The 15,865-nt window shown below is 37.0% G+C and overlaps 1 protein-coding gene across 4 annotated transcripts in view; it reads left to right on the top strand.

Annotated features, from left to right (window-relative positions):
• The window catches only part of INTS7 (integrator complex subunit 7), a 112,661-nt gene that overhangs the window by 21,265 nt on the left and 75,531 nt on the right, over positions 1 to 15,865 (top strand). For all 4 annotated transcript variants that reach the window (XM_011975781.1, XM_011975783.1, XM_011975782.1 and 1 more), the window contains 3 exons: positions 1,676 to 1,722; positions 5,679 to 5,878; positions 6,370 to 6,492. In XM_011975781.1, the coding sequence (XP_011831171.1) occupies positions 1,676 to 1,722; positions 5,679 to 5,878; positions 6,370 to 6,492 (370 nt within the window). The remainder of the gene's footprint in view (positions 1 to 1,675; positions 1,723 to 5,678; positions 5,879 to 6,369; positions 6,493 to 15,865) is intronic.

The following is a 15,865-nucleotide window of genomic DNA, read 5'->3' on the forward strand; positions in this document are numbered from 1 at the left end:
ATATATGTGATTTGTTGTTGACCAAAACGTTATTATGCTGTACATGACTGTACTTTTACTGATTAAGAGTTGTGCCTAGTGAATAATTATCATCTGATTACCATTGCCAAGGTGTCAGTGCTTCATAGTCTGTCAGATTAAATGTGTACTTCCAGTGCTTCCAAAAATAGTTTTCTAAATTTAGTTTCTAAATTTGGATGATAAATTTGTAATTTAGTGATTAAATTTTATATATGAGAATCACTTTTAGTTCAGTTTTTCTCTTGTGTTCTTATTAGAAGCTAATTTTATTTCAGTCTGTGTAATTACTGGTTTTGGAAAATGATTAAGACCAAGTAAGAGAAACAGCAAGATTCTTCACTTGTGGAAATGATGATTAAACATCTAAATTAGCAGTTTATGTAGAAACAGTTTTTAATATACCATGCTTTAATGTGATAACTTGTAATTTATTGTATTAAAAAATACCAAATGAGTCTCTTGTCACCTAGGCTGGAATGCAGTGATGCAGTTATGGCACACTGCAGCCTCGAACTCCTGGACCCAAGTGATCCTCTCACCTCAGCCTCCCAAATTTCTGGGATTACAGGTGTGAGCTACTGTCACCAGCTGACAAGATTTGTATTTTTGAGATCAGTGTTCATGTCTTCTCCCAGAAATAATGACCTGGCTTGAGATCACATATCTCGGTCAGTGCTGATAGATTTTTTTTCTGGTGTCTGTATTGATCGGTTTTGGATATTAAATCAGAGTAACAAGCCAAATAAGACCTTTAGAATTTATTTAATCCTTTTCTTCCCCTGTCTTCTACCGTCACCACATCTGTTTTATTCTGAACCAGAAAATTTTAAATTGCTAGTGTCTGGGTCGCAAAGCAGGAGTTACAAGCTCAGATGCTTTCAGGGGCCAGGTGAACATTGTCAGTGAGAACAGTGTCCCCTAGTGGCATCTGTGGTGAACTGAAGCACATCCGCTCCATCTAAAGTGCCCCATGGCACCAGCCTGTCATTAACAGTGCGGGAATGGATGCCCAGTGCTCAGGTCTCAATTTTTGGCAAAGGAGAGGGGATAATCTGAAAAACCAGATTATTCTATTTGGACTCACTATATTTAAATGTTGACATTAAGAATTTTTAAAATGTTATTTAAAAAATAGTTTTGAAAATATTGTTACACACAAAAAGCCTGCAGTCTCCTAGTTTGCAGTTTCTTGGCCCTAAAGGTATGTAACTGATTTTTAAATTTCAAGTTGTTATGAGAAGTCTTTTTATGGTTATTAAAGAAATACTTACTGAATATCCACCATGTTCAGACACTTTTCTAAGTACCAGAAATATAGGGGTGAAAAAGGTCAGGCCCTGTTGTTATATAAACACAAAATAATTTCAGATGCTTGTTAGTGTTATGAAAAAATAACACTGTATTGTGATAATGGCCTAAGTGAGCTGCTTTACAGCAGTGTTGACATAGCCCATTTGGTTGCTGGAGTTTTTGTTTTAGTTGTGTTTCTTACCACCTCCTCTAATCCGAGCACCTGACCTTGGAATGTTAGTTGCAGTTTGGAATATTGGATTTCTTCTGTGCTAATTGTGTTTTATTTCTTTTAAGTCTTTAGAAAATACAAGCAAGTGTAATTTTTTGGTTTTAAAGTTTTTTCTGTTCTCTTTTCCCAAAGGGATTTTGCTGTAGGAATCTGTAACAAAATCAGTGAAATGATTCAAGGTATGTATTCTTCATTTAGTATTATGAGTGACTTAATGAGATTTATAATAGTTGCTAACACTAATTAAGTACTTATTATTTGCTAGTCACCATACATTCAAATAATATTTATTAAGTATCTTCTATGTGCCCACACTGTTATAAACGCTGAGGATACAGGAGTGAGCAAAACAAAGTCCTTACCCCCATCTAACCTACACTCTAGTCAGGGGTGGGGTGTGTGGGGATAGACATGTGCATGTGACATTTCTGGTGCTATGGTGAAGGAGTGAGAGAATAAGGATAGAGAGTCTCAAAAGTAAGTCGGTGGGGGGAGAGAAGGGACTTAACTATTTTATATATATTGATCAGAGAAGGGACTTTCTTGTATATATTGATCAGAGACGGTCTCTAATGAAGTGATATTTGAGTGAGACATGAAGGAGAAAAAGGAGTGAGCCATGCTGATATAGTCCTGCATTGCTTAACAATGGGGATCCTGTGTGAGAAATGTGTCCTTAGGCAGTTTTGTTGTTTGAACTTCATAGAGTGTACTTACATAAACCTAAATGGTATAGCCTCCTATACACTTAGGGTGTACAGCTCCTATTGCTCCTAGGCTGTAAGCCTATGCAGCATGTAACTATGCTGAATACCATACGCAATTGTAACAAAATGATAAGTATTTGTATATCTGAGGTAGAAAAGGTAATATATTGCACTGTGGTGTTACAGTGACTACAGGATCTCTGAAGTTACTCGGAATTTTTCAGCTCCATTATAATCTTATGGGACCACCGTCTGTCATGTGGTCCATCATTCACCAAAGCATACTTATGGGGTGCATGATTAGTTTAGGGAAGACTGCTCTGTCTGAGAGAGAGTAATGTTATTAGGAGCTCTGGAACTCTCTGCTAATGTCCCTCCAGTGTCTCCCAGTTGCAGTTAGAATCAAATCCAGATTCCTTACCATAGATTACAAACCTCTGGTTTTCCAGTCTCTTCTTTTATATCATGAGTCATGTGTATTAACCCTATTTATCCTTATAACAGTCATTATGGGAGCCCACGAACTCCCATAGGGTTAATACCTGTGTCTTACCCCTAATTTATCCTAGCAGTCATAAAAGGGAGCTTTTGGGCTATAGCATTGCATGACTCTAGAGAACACCACTTTGTTTATATTCTTATAAAGAGCATTCCTTTGAATTGTGCAACATGGCAGCCTTGGATAGGTAATACTATTATGTTCGTTTTACAGGAAAGGAAATGGAGCCACAGTAAAGCCGAATGATTGGTTCACAGTCAAAAAGCTGATAACTTGCAGTTTGGCTTTGAGGCCCACGCTTTTAACCACTATGCTATTGTGTCTTTCTAAGGCATGAATTTCTTAGTGTAGTTATATTTTGCATGCATTTAAATTGTCCTTCAAATTAAAATGAAAGAGAACTTGCTCACTTGCACAAATAATAAAAATCACTTAAAGACCAAGCTACAGTGAATGAGCTTTGTTGTTTTCCCCTTTATTCCTTTGTCTTTTTTCTTCCACCATTAGCAAAAGGGCTTTCCTGCAGAAAGGTATCCTTATGACATTAGAAGGAAGCATCACTTATTCATTGACCAGGATTTTATCAATTGCCTGCTATATCAGACAAGATCTCAGCAGGAAACAGGTGGCACATTTGAATTAAGATAACTCAAGGAAGGTGTAATAAAGGAGCCATTCACAAAGGCATGGCCAGGATATACTATAGGGGATAATGTAGCTTTTGAGCCTGTAATAGCTTTTACCACACCTCTAAGGGTATAGGTTAAAGAGAGGTTACTAGAAACTTGGAGTCATATCAGGAGGGCCACTTTGAGAAACTAACCTCCAGGAGCATGATGTGACCCTTCTGTGAGAGAACCAGGGAATAAATACTCTGACCTCATTCTCTGCAACTCCTGCTGGGCTCTCCATTGGTTAAACTCAGAGGGCAGATAGCAAGGGAATTGATGAGAGCTATACAGGTGAGCCTTCTAGGATGCTGGAGTATTCTGTGTATCTGATGGTAGTTATATGGGAATGTACATATGTAGAAATTCATTAATCTGTACACTTAAGATTCATTACTTTATTGTTCCTTAAATTTTATCTTAGAAAAATCTAAAAGAACAGGAATTAGGAGAAGAGAGAAGTAGAGGAAAACATAGGAGTGTGGGTGGAGGAAAAGTGGAGGAAAATTGGAACCCAAGACATGGAAACGGAAGAGGAGTTTTAGGAACAGAGTATCCTGACATTTGGTTTTAAGCCGCTTGTGTTTCTGCCAAGTAAAATCTCCGAGCCTCACTAAATCTTTAGTAAAAATGCCTGTAAGCACTAAGATCCCTCTGAGTACTGGGTTGAGAATAAACTTGCAGTAGAGGAAAGGGGGGATATGAGAGTGGAGTCTGCCATAGGGAAAAGCCTAAGTAGGGAGAATACTTAGGAGACTTTCTATAATTTAGTCAAGAGATGGTAGTGGAAGTGGATCGGCATGGTAACAACGGAGGTAGAAAGAGTTAGTTTTGGATTTTATTTTGAAGATAGAACCAGTAAGATTTGCTAATACATTTGGAAATGGGATGTGAGAGAATCCTTCTTTCATTAATTAAGAAAGACTCCAGGGTCTAAGGAGCTGTAATGATGTCATTTACTGAGACAGGAGTATTTTTGGAGGGTCAGTTTCAAGGTGAAGATCAGTTCTCTTTGGGCCCTGTTAATACAAAATTCTTCTGAGACCTCCTAGTGCAGATGACCAGAAGGTAATGAGATACATGCATCTGATGTCCTGGGCAGGAGGACGGGTGGGTGGCAACCTTTCACATTTAGCTAATAAGGGAAACCATGGAATTATATCAGCTCACTCAGGGAAAGCACATACAATGAGAAGATAATTTATTACCAACCTATGGGAATATCAGAAATTAAAGTGTAGACAGACGAGGAGACTGCAAAGGAGGTTAAGAAGGAACAGCCAGACAAAGAGGTCAGAAAGCAGTAAGAGTGGAGGAGCCAAAGCCATTAGGAGAGAGTTTCAAAGATAGAATGGTCAGCAGTGTCAAGTGCATTCAGAACCTTAGGAAACAAAATAATAACAACATGAGCATGATGTGACCCTGCAGAGAGGAAAGCAGGGAATACTCTGATCTCATTCTTTTCCCCCTGGCAAACCCAAGTAGAGGCCATCTAGCAATGGAGTTTGTTGATGTAGGCAACTGTTGGACATTGAAGTGCTGTCTTATGTTCATACCCACAATTATTTCACCATGGAAAAACTAGCGATATGCAGAGTATAATTAGCTTGTGGCATGTATGTGGTCATACATTATGACTGAGAAATTTGTGTTCACCATTACCACAAAGCCATGCCATAGAAGAAAAGATTTGTTGGTTTCACTCCACTGTTGACAGGAAAACGTGGATTAGGGTTAGTCTTCATGGACCCAGTTGTGTATACAATAAAGAAAGGCGTTTACTACACAAAGTTCAGAGGATTTCGAAACTGTTCTACACACAGTTTATTCATATCCTGATTCTAATTTAGTTGTTGAAGGAAATAATTAAAATCATAAGTATAATCAGACTGTAGCCATCAAGTGTGTGTGTTTGTGTGTGTGTATATATATATGTATATGTGTATGTATAATTTTTTTATTATGATAATGAGAGGAAATAGGCAGCAAATATGACTTTGTTTCTACTGTGCTTTTTAAAGACAGTTTTTATTATCAGCATGTAGTTTTATAATCATTGAAAAGTTAATATCAAGATAAATACTTTGGAAAAAATACTGAATTTATTGATTGGTTCTAGTATAATCTTTAATGTTACAAATATAATATTAGTATACTGTGTTTTTCAAGTGCAATTTTGCTAATTGAGTCACAGCTTTTTAATCTGGAATATTTTTAAGGATGATGATCACAGATACCTTGAGAATTCTTTTTGTGTCTAGGTTTAGCAACACCAGTAGACTTGAAGCTAAAATTGATACCCATCCTACAGCACATGCACCATGATGCAATCTTGGCTTCCAGTGCTCGTCAGCTTTTACAACAGCTGGTCACATCCTATCCGTCCACCAAAATGGTGATTGTGTCTTTGCACACTTTCACTCTACTTGCAGCTTCATCTTTAGTTGATACACCTAAGCAGGTAATTTCGATTTTCTTTAAACTGTCTATTCTCTGGTAAACTTAAATATATGATTAGAAATAAGAAAGTGGCCCATAAGTCTGGAGGACATTAAGGTTCTTTTCTGTAATAAAGGTCAGATTAATTTCCTTTTGCTTGCTTTTTTGTTCTCTCTATTCACAGTACTGATTGTTGGGAGCCCTTGAGGAAAATGAGATGTTGTGGGGTACATGGCTGGCTGTGAAGTTGGCCATATTAAAAAAAAAAAAAGAAAGAAAGAAAGGATTGAGTATCTGTTAAATGCCAGGTCCTGTGCTAAAACTTTAAAGTTAAATGGTAGTATTTTACAAACATGGAGAAAGAGGTCCAAATGTGGGCACGTAGCTAATGAGTGACAGAGCTGTGATTTGAAGTGAATCCTGTCCCTTTATAAGTTTCACTAAACTACACTGCATTTCTAATGATCATTTCAGTTACAGTATTGTTTATGGAGTGACTTATTTCCTTTATAGATTCAGCTTCTGTTGCAGTATTTGAAGAATGATCCCAGGAAGGCAGTAAAGAGACTTGCTATTCAAGATCTGAAATTACTTGCTAGCAAAACACCACATACTTGGAGTAGGGAGAATATTCAGGTATGTAGAACTTGTAACATTTTATATAGAAAAAATAATATAACATTACAATATAGTAAAATGTTTTGCATTTTTATATTGTCTTTGTCATCTAAGTGGTTGAATATGAAAAACTTCTAAAGCATTGTTGATGTTTGTGGCTGAAGTTATTTTATAAGTGGCACAATAAATATATAAAACTTCTATACTTCAATGTTTGTTTTAGTCAATGAAACTTGCCACTCAGTTGCTTGTTCATTTTCCCATAGTGGCACTAAGGCTAATTGAGAAGCCCAATTACATTGGTTTTTTTATTCTTGTATTTTTCAATCAATTTGGGGAGAAAAATTTAGGGGCTGACTGTTATCTGTAATGGAGATGGGGCTGGATGGACAACTTGGGAAGTATATTTCTCCATGGAGAGCCGAAGACATTCTTCAGTCTTCTTTTGTAAACAGAAGAGCAGATCTCACTCTTTAGACTTTTAATGTGACATCTTTGACACCATCTATTACCATCTGTTAGGTTAAATTAATATTTTATGTTTATTGTTTTCTCAAAATAGAACCCTGTTTACCCATTACCAATAGAGACACATCATTTTGCAAATAATGCTATTTAAAATGGAATGGAAGTTTTTATCTCTTAGCATCATCATGACTCCAGTGGATCAAAAATCTTTGAATTTCAGATTATTAAAACTAAACTGCTGTGTTTGTTTTTCTGTTTGTTTGCAGTTTTCTAAACATCTTTTAATTTACTATATTATGATTTGATGGTCACAGATATCCCAAGATAAGGACAGTTGTTAAATCTACATTTCATAGATAAGGACTTAGGGTTCAGAGAGACTTCATATGCTTAAGAGAGCATCTTAAGAGAAGTAAATTAAGAATTTAATTCAGAGAGCTTCTGTCCTCTGATCCCTAGTCCTACTGCTTTTTCTACTAAATAATGCTATCTTTCCAAGAAGAGAATGTGCCCAGCCACTTTAGTCATTTTAGAGAATTTGTATAAAGAACCAAACCCAGTTATTTAGAAAGATCAGTGAGAAGCACGGTATTATTCCTTCTCATTTTTTTCTTATTGTGAGATAGATCACACATACGGAAAAGTATGTAAAATGTATGAATAGTTTAAATACTTCTAAGCGAAAACCCATGCAACTGCCATCCAGCTGGAAATAGAACATTACAGGATCACAGAACCCTGCTTCCTTCCCTTGCGTGGTCCTTCCTGATTGAAACTTTACACCTACCAAAAGCAAACCACTATTTTGACTTTCGTGATAATAATTTCTTTGCTCTTCTTTTACCTTCTTCACATGTATTCCTAAAGAATACTGTTTAGCTTTCTTTTTGTTTCTTTTGCTCGGCATTACACTGGTGAGACTTATCCATGTCTTTTCCCTTTAATTGTAATGTAGTACCCCATTGTATGAATGTATCACAGTTTATTTGCTCTCGATGGGTTATTTCCAGCATGGGCCCTTTGCAAACAGTGCAGAACATTCTTCTGTTTGTCTCCCAGTGCACACATGCAAATTTCTTTAGAGTGTATACCTAGGAATGAAATTTCTGACTTATAGAAAATGCGTATCTTCAATTTTAACAGATAACGTCAAACTATTTTCCAAAGTCAGTGAACCAGTTTACATTCCTGCTGTGTATGAGGGCATCCATTGATCACATCCTTACCAACACATAGACTTATCAGACTTAAATTTTTACCAGTTTAGAAATTGTACTTTTTATGTGTGACTCCTTGATTATTAAAGAAATTGAACCTTTTTAATATGTTTATTGATCATTTGGATTTTCTCTTATGACATGGCTATTCAGGTCTCTTGCCTATTTTTCTGTTGATTCGTAATTATTTTTTATATATTTTGAATACTCATACTTTGTTGGTCCTTGGCAATTCTGTATAAATTTCACAACCAACTTGTCAAATTTAACAGTTTGATTGGGATTACACTGAATATAAAGATCAGTTTGTATGGTAACTTTATAATACTGTCTTCCAGTGCATGAACATATTTTATGTTTCCACTTATTTTAGGTCCCTTTAATGTGTCTCTTGCCCTAGTCTATTTCGTCTGATATTAATATCACTACTTTAGCTTTCTTTTACATTTTTTGACATGATAGGTTGTTTACCATCTTTTTAGTTTCAATCTTTATATATCTTTATGTTTCACATGTTTCTTATAAACAGCACTTAATATTTAATTGGATTTTTTTTTTTTTTTTGAGACAGAATTTTGCTCTGTCACCCAGGCTGGAGTGCAATGGTACAGTCTTGGCTTACTGCAACCTCCACCTCCATGGTTCAAGCGATCCTCCCATCTCAGCTTCCCAAGTAGCTGGGACTACAGGCATATGCCACCACACCCGGCTAATTTTTGTATTTTTAGTAGAGAATCATCATCATGTTGCCCAGGCTGGTCCTGAACTCTTGACGTCAAGCAATCCACCTACTTCAGCCTCCCAAAGTGCTGGGATTACAGGTGTGAGCCACCATGCCCGGCCTAATTGGATTATTTTTAATCCAGCCTGGCAGTCTTTTGTCATTTTCAGATGGAGCATTTGATTCACCTGATTTACTGTGATTTATCACACATTTGAGTTTAAATCTACCATTTTATTTTGTGTTTTCTCTCTGTCTCCCCTGTTCCTTTTCACTCTTTGGAGGAGATGGGGGTTTCTTTCTGGATTGATTATTTTTTATATCTTACCATTCCATTGGACTTGACTAGTCTGGAAATATACAGTCTTGTTAAATATTCTTTTAGTTGTTATCCTAGAAATGAAAACATAACTGATAGTCATTTTTATCAGTCTAAAGTTAATTCTGCTGAAAGTCCTTTGAACACACTTGAATGCCCTTTTCATCACTCTAAACTTTTATGTATTGTTTCATCACTCTAAACTTGTAATTAAAATACAACTTACATGAAATACAATTAAACTATTTTTTCTTATATAGTTTTGTTATTGTTTAGGAAATTAATTGTTCATTTGGACCTTCCATTGTCTTTGCTCTCTTGCATCTCAGCTATTTCCTAGTTACTTTTCCTTCTGCCTTCGGAAGGTCCTTGAGTGAGAGTCTGTGGTGGTAAACCCTCTCAATATTTGCTTGCCTAAAAATGCTTTCATTTTGTCCTCAATCTTGAAAGATGCTTTCTCAGGATAGAATTCCCAGGGCGTTGAGGATACTATTCTGCTGTCTACTGGTTTTCTTTATTGCTGCTGAAGAGTAGTAATACTCTTTGGAAGGATTTTTTTTTTTTTTTTTTGCTTTAAAATTGTTCTCTTTGACTTGATTTTCTGTAGTTTCACTATGAAATGTCTAGTTGTGAATTTCTTTTTAAACTATCTAGACTGTGTTTGATTTCTTGAATCAGAAGATTGGTATCTTTCAGCAATTCTGGGAAATTGTTACTTGTAATTTCTTCAGATATTGCCACTGTCTCTTTTTCTCACCTTTTCTTCTGGACCTCCTATTAAAGGTATGGTAACCCTTCTCCCGTTAATCCTTCATGTGCCTTATCTTGTTTTCTATTTTCTGTCTCTGTGCTGTGTTCTCGGTAATTTCTTCTTATATATGTTTTAGTTCAATAATTATTTTTTCAGTTTATCTAAAGTCTGCAGATTTGTCTCTGCTTTCTGTTTCTATACCCTTTTTCCTTGTTTACCTGGTTGTTTTTCACTTCGAACTACTCATTATTCTTGGAGAAGTATGTGTGGGAATTATTTGAGGCTCAGACTAAAAAGTACTTTCCTGTAGAGATTTGCATTTGCTTCTGCTAGGCAGAGACGTCAGATAGTGATAAATGCTGCCAAGAAAAAGTCAGGAAGAAGATTAGAGAATGTGGAAGGTGGAGGTTGCAGTTTTAGGGCTGGTTAGAGAAACCCTCACTGAGAAATTGACATTTATGGAAAGACCTAAAGAAAGGAATATCAATTTTGTGGGCCCCTGAAGGTAGGGTATTATCAGCAGGAGAAAAGCCTGAAGGCCCTTAAGTGAGAACATTCATGAGTGTGAGGTCAGTGTGACTGTTAGTAGGGGAGATTAGTAGGAGGTGATGTTAGGTGATGATAGGGAAGAATAGGCATTTAGGGCCTTTGAGTCCTTCTTAAGGACTTTAGCTTTTTATTCTACATGAGATAGATTGCCTCTGGAAGATTTTGAGCAGAGGACATTATCTGACTTAAGTTCTAAAATATTATCTCTGGCTTAGCTATATTGAGACTAGGTTGTAGGGGCCCAAAGGCAGAAGCTGGGAGAACATTTAAGAGGCAGTAACAAATAATTCAATTAGAAAATATATAGTTACCTGAACCAAGGTAGTTGGGGTGGTAGTGAGAAGTGGTAATCGTTTGGATATATTTTAAAGGCTAGAGCTGATGGATTTCCTGGCATAGTGTAGAGAGAGAAAGGTGGCTCTAAACTTTTTGCCATCAACAAAAGCAATTGTCATTTACTTGGAATGGGCAAGACTCTGGGAGACTCATTTCTTGAAGATCAAGAGTTCACTTCTGAGTATATAAAGTGTAAAATGTCAGACATCCAGGTGGAGATGTCAAGGACATATGTGCCTGGAGTTTAGTGGACAGATACAGCTGAGGTTATAAATATGAGAGTTATCAGTTTATAGATGGTATGTGAAGCCATGAGACTGGATGGCTCAACTAGGGAGACAATATGGCTAGAGAAGATTTCGGGAGTGATGAGCTGAGAAACAACCAGCAAAGGAGCCTGGAAAGGAGTGGCCAGTAATACATAAGTCAGAATAGTATTTTATAGGGAGAAGACCTTGATCTACCATGAGAGCTACTGCAGCCATATTTGCCAAGATAAGGACTGATAGTTCACCTTTGCGTTTGGCAATATGAAGTCATTGATAACCTTAAGAGAGCAATTTTGCTGCAGCATTTTGGGTAAAAGGCTGATTAGAGTGGATTCTGCAGAAAAACAGGAGAGAGATTAAGGCAGTGAATGTACATTGGTCCCTCAGTATCCGCTGGAGATTGATTCCAGGACCGACCCTTCTCAGGATTACTTATAATACCTAATACAATGTAATTTTAAGTAAATAGTTGTATTATGTTGTTTTTTTATTTGTATTATTCTTTTTTATTATTAATATTCCAAATATTTTTGATCTGGAGTTGGTTGAATCAGTGGATGCGGAACCCATGAATATTGAGTGCCTACTGTAGAAAACGTTTTAAAAGGAATTCTGGGCTGGGCGTGGGGGCTCATGCCTGTAATCCCAGCACTTTGGGAAGCCAAGGTGGGTGGAGTTAAGACCAGCCTGACCAACATGGAGAAACCCTGTCTCTACTAAAAATACAAAATTAGCTGGGCGTGATGGTGCATGCCTGTAATCCCAGCTACTCTGGGAGGCTGAGGCAGGAGAATCGCTCGAATCCGGGAAGCGGGTGTTGTCGTGAGCCAAGATTGTGCCATTGCACTGCAGCCTGGCAACAAGAGCAAAATCTGTCTCAAAAAAAAAAAAAAAAAGGAATTCTGCTCTCAAGGGAGCAGAGAAATGATATGGTATTGCTAAAAGGTATGCTGTTTGTTTTTATCCTGGGAGGAGTAAACTTGTTTTTTATTAATGGAAATGACCTGGTAGAGGGCAAAAATTGCTAGAGCAATGTCCTTGAGTAGGTGAGACTGGAAGGGACCCAGAGTAGAAGTAGATAGGCTTTCTCTAGTTCACATAGAATTGGAAGGAAGACCTTAAGAAGCCTAATGTAAGTGAGTGAGTAGGTATTATGGTAAAAAGTTACAGAAAATCTCTTGTGATGGATTTTTTTGGGTTTTGTTTTGTTAGGTAATTAGGAAACCTGGTAATTAGGTATGGGTAAAAATGGGGGAGGCAAAGAGAAAGGTTTTAAGGAAACATAGAAATTCAAATAAACTAGGGAAATAGAGGATTGCCAGGTAAGATATTTGAGTAAAGCAATATACAATGTGTGTCTGGCACATACAAATAAATGCTTTTTAAAGGGTAGCTGTAAGTTATATTAAAGGTAAGTTTATTCTTTAGTTTTCCTTTTTGAATACTTTGACAGATTGTAGGGTTGGGGTTGTGCTGTCTTAATAAAATGAACTGGCAAGTTTCTCTTTCTATACTCTGGAATGGTTAAGAACTATAACAGAATTTTCTGTTTCTGAAGGTATAACTTTAAAAGTACCATAAATCTGAATCTAGAACTTTTTCCAGCGATAGTTGTTTTGAGAACGTTTCCAATCACTACATGTTATTTTCCTGTCAGTTTTTTACCTCTTCTGGAATCAGTTTTGGTCATTTGTTTCCCATTTAATTTACTTCTCAAATTCATTGGTATCAGCATAAAGAGTCTTTTTAACTTCTAATATCTTTGATTTTTAAAATTTTTTATCTTGTACATTTGTGTTTATATCCCCTTTTTCTTTTTCTTTCTTTCTTCTTTTTTTTTTTTTGTTGGAGATAGAGTTTCACTCTGTTGCCCAGGCTGGAGTGCAATGGCACCATCTCGGTTCACTACAACCTCCGCCTCCGGGGTTCAAGCAACTCTCCTGCCTCAGCCTCTCAAGTAGCTGGGATTACAGGCATGAGCCACGCTGCCAGGCTAATTTTTGTATTTTTAGTAGAGACAGGGTTTCACCATGTTGGCCAGGCTGGTCTCGAACTCCTGACCTCAGGTGATCCACCCGCCTCGGCCTCCCCAAAGTGCTAGGATTACAGGCGTGAGCCACCACGCCCGACCTATATATCCCGTTTTTCTTGATTAGACTTGCCAGAAGCTTTGCTTTCTCATCTTTTTGAAGTGCTTGGTACATTTTTTTTTATTTTTCTTATTTAATAATGAAAGCAGTTAAGACCATTAATTTGCTTCTTGGTACAGATTGACCACATTTCATAAATTATGTCTTGTGTTGTTCTTATTACCATTAGTTTGAAATGCATTTCTTAAAAAGCCGGATTTATTGTGGTATAATTTATTTACAGAAACTTTTCTAGGTATGCAGTTGGATAAGTTTTTACAAATGTACAAAACCACTGCCACAGTTGAAATACAGAACATTTTCATCATCCCTCAAAGTTTCTGCAGGCCCCTCTGTAGTCAGTTCTTTCCCCAGCCCCTGACAACTACCAGTCTGATTTCTGTTGCTGTGATTTTTGCCTTTCTAGGATATAAATAGAATCATATGGTATATGGCCTTTTGGATATGGCTTCTTTCACTTACCATAATACTTTTAATATTTATCCATGTTGTTGCATGTAGCAATAGTTCATTCCTTTTTATTGCTGAGCAGTATTCAGATATATGGGCATACAACAATTTGTTCACAAGTTGATGGACATTTGGATTATTTCCGTGTTTTTGGCCATTATGAATAAAGCTGCAATCATACATGAAAATCATACACGATTTTGTGTGACATCTCTTGGGTAAATACCTAGAAATGGAATTGCTGGGTTGTGTGGTAAACACTTATTCCATTTAACTTTGTAAGAAACTGCCAAACCGTTTTCCAAAATTGCGATACCGATACCATTTTACTTACCCACCAGCCATATATGAGTTCTAGTTCTGTATCCTTGCCAGCACTTTGTGTTGTATGGTTTTGTAATAGGTGTGTAGTGGTATTTCATCATGGTTTTATTTTGCATTTTCTTAATGACTAATGATGTTGAGCATCTTACAGGCTTGTCATCTGTATCTTCAGTGAAGTGCCTATTTTAATATTTTATTTTTTTATTAGGTTTTTTGTCTTTTTGTTATTGTTATTTATATATTCTTGATATTTTATCAGATGTATGTTTTACAAGTATTTCCTCTCAATATGTATCTTTAGTATCTGTCTTTTGAAAAGAAGTTTTAAGTTGTGATAAAATCTAATTTATTAATATTTTTTTCTTTTATAGGTTGTATTTTATCTAAGAAGTCTGCCTAACCCAAAATCACAAAAGTTTTCTCCTAAAAGTTTTGTAGTTTAAGTTTTATATATAGCCCTGTGTGATCCATTTTGAGTTGACTTTTGTGTATGGTATAAGATAGGCATCAAGGTGCATTTGGATAGCCAGTTGTAGCACCCTTTCATGGGGAAAACTTTTCTTTTCCCATTGAATTACTTTAGCATCTTTGTTGAAAATCAGTTGGCCATATCTGTGTGGATTTATTTCTAAATTCTATTCTGTTCCATTGGTCTGTATATCTGTCATTAAGCAAATAGGACACTGTCTTGATTACCGTCATTTTATGGCAACTCTTGGAATCAGATAGTGTGAGTCCTCTACCTTTGTATTTCTTTTTCAAAATTGTTAGGCTGGGTGGGATGTGGTGGCTCATGCCTATAATCCCAGCACTTTTAAGAGGCCAAGGTGAGAGGATCACTTGAGGTGAGGAGTTTAAGAGTAGCCTGGGCAACATAGTGAGACTCTGTCTCTACAAAAAAAATTTTTTTTAAAAATCAGCTAGGTGTACTGGTATATACTTATAGTCCTTACTACTTGGGAGACTGAGCTGGCAGGATTGCTTGAGCCCAGGAATTCAATTTGGGTATTCTAGGTCTACTGCCTTTCCATGTAAAATTTAGAATCAGTTTGTCAATTTCTACCAAAAAAAGGCTGCTGGGATTTTTATTGGTCTTTACATCTAAAGATCAATTTGGGATGAATTGACATTTTAATAGTATTGTGGGGGGTTTTGGTGTTTTTTTTGTTTTTTGTTTGTTTGTTTGTTTGTTTTTTTGAGATGAAATCTTGCTCTGTCACCAGGGCTGGAGTACAGTGGTGTGATCTCAGCTTACTGCAGCCTTCACCTCCCAGGTTCAAGCAATTCTCCTGCCTCAGCCTCCCAAGTAGCTGGGATTACAGGTGCACACCACCACCCCCAGCTAATTTTTGTATTTTTAGTAGAGATGGGGTTTCACCATGTTGGCCAGGTTGGTCTCAGACTTCTGATCTCAAGTGATCTGCCCGTCTCAGCCTCCCAAAGTGGTGGGATTATAGGTGAGAGCCACTGTGCCTGGCCAATAGTATTGTGGTTTTTTTTTAACATGGTATATCTCTCCTTTTTTTTTTTTTCTTCTTGTTTGGAGCTAGGTTTCACTCTGTTGCCTAGGCTGGAGGGCGGTGGTGTGCAATCATGATTCACTGCAGCCTCAGGTGATCCTCCCGCCTCAGCCTCTGAAGTAGATGGGACTACAGGTACATGCCACCACGCCTGTCTAATTTTTGTATTGATGGTATTTTGCCACACTGCCCAGGCTGGTCTCAAACTCCTGGTCTCAAATGATTCACCTGCCTTAGCCTCTCAAAGTGCTGGGATTCCAGGCATGAGCCACTGCACCTGGCCTATCTCTCTCTCTCTCTCTTTTTTTTTTTTTTTT

The sequence above is a fragment of the Mandrillus leucophaeus genome, unplaced genomic scaffold, assembly GCF_000951045.1.
Source record: "Mandrillus leucophaeus isolate KB7577 unplaced genomic scaffold, Mleu.le_1.0 Scaffold159, whole genome shotgun sequence".
NCBI lineage: Eukaryota > Metazoa > Chordata > Mammalia > Primates > Cercopithecidae > Mandrillus > Mandrillus leucophaeus.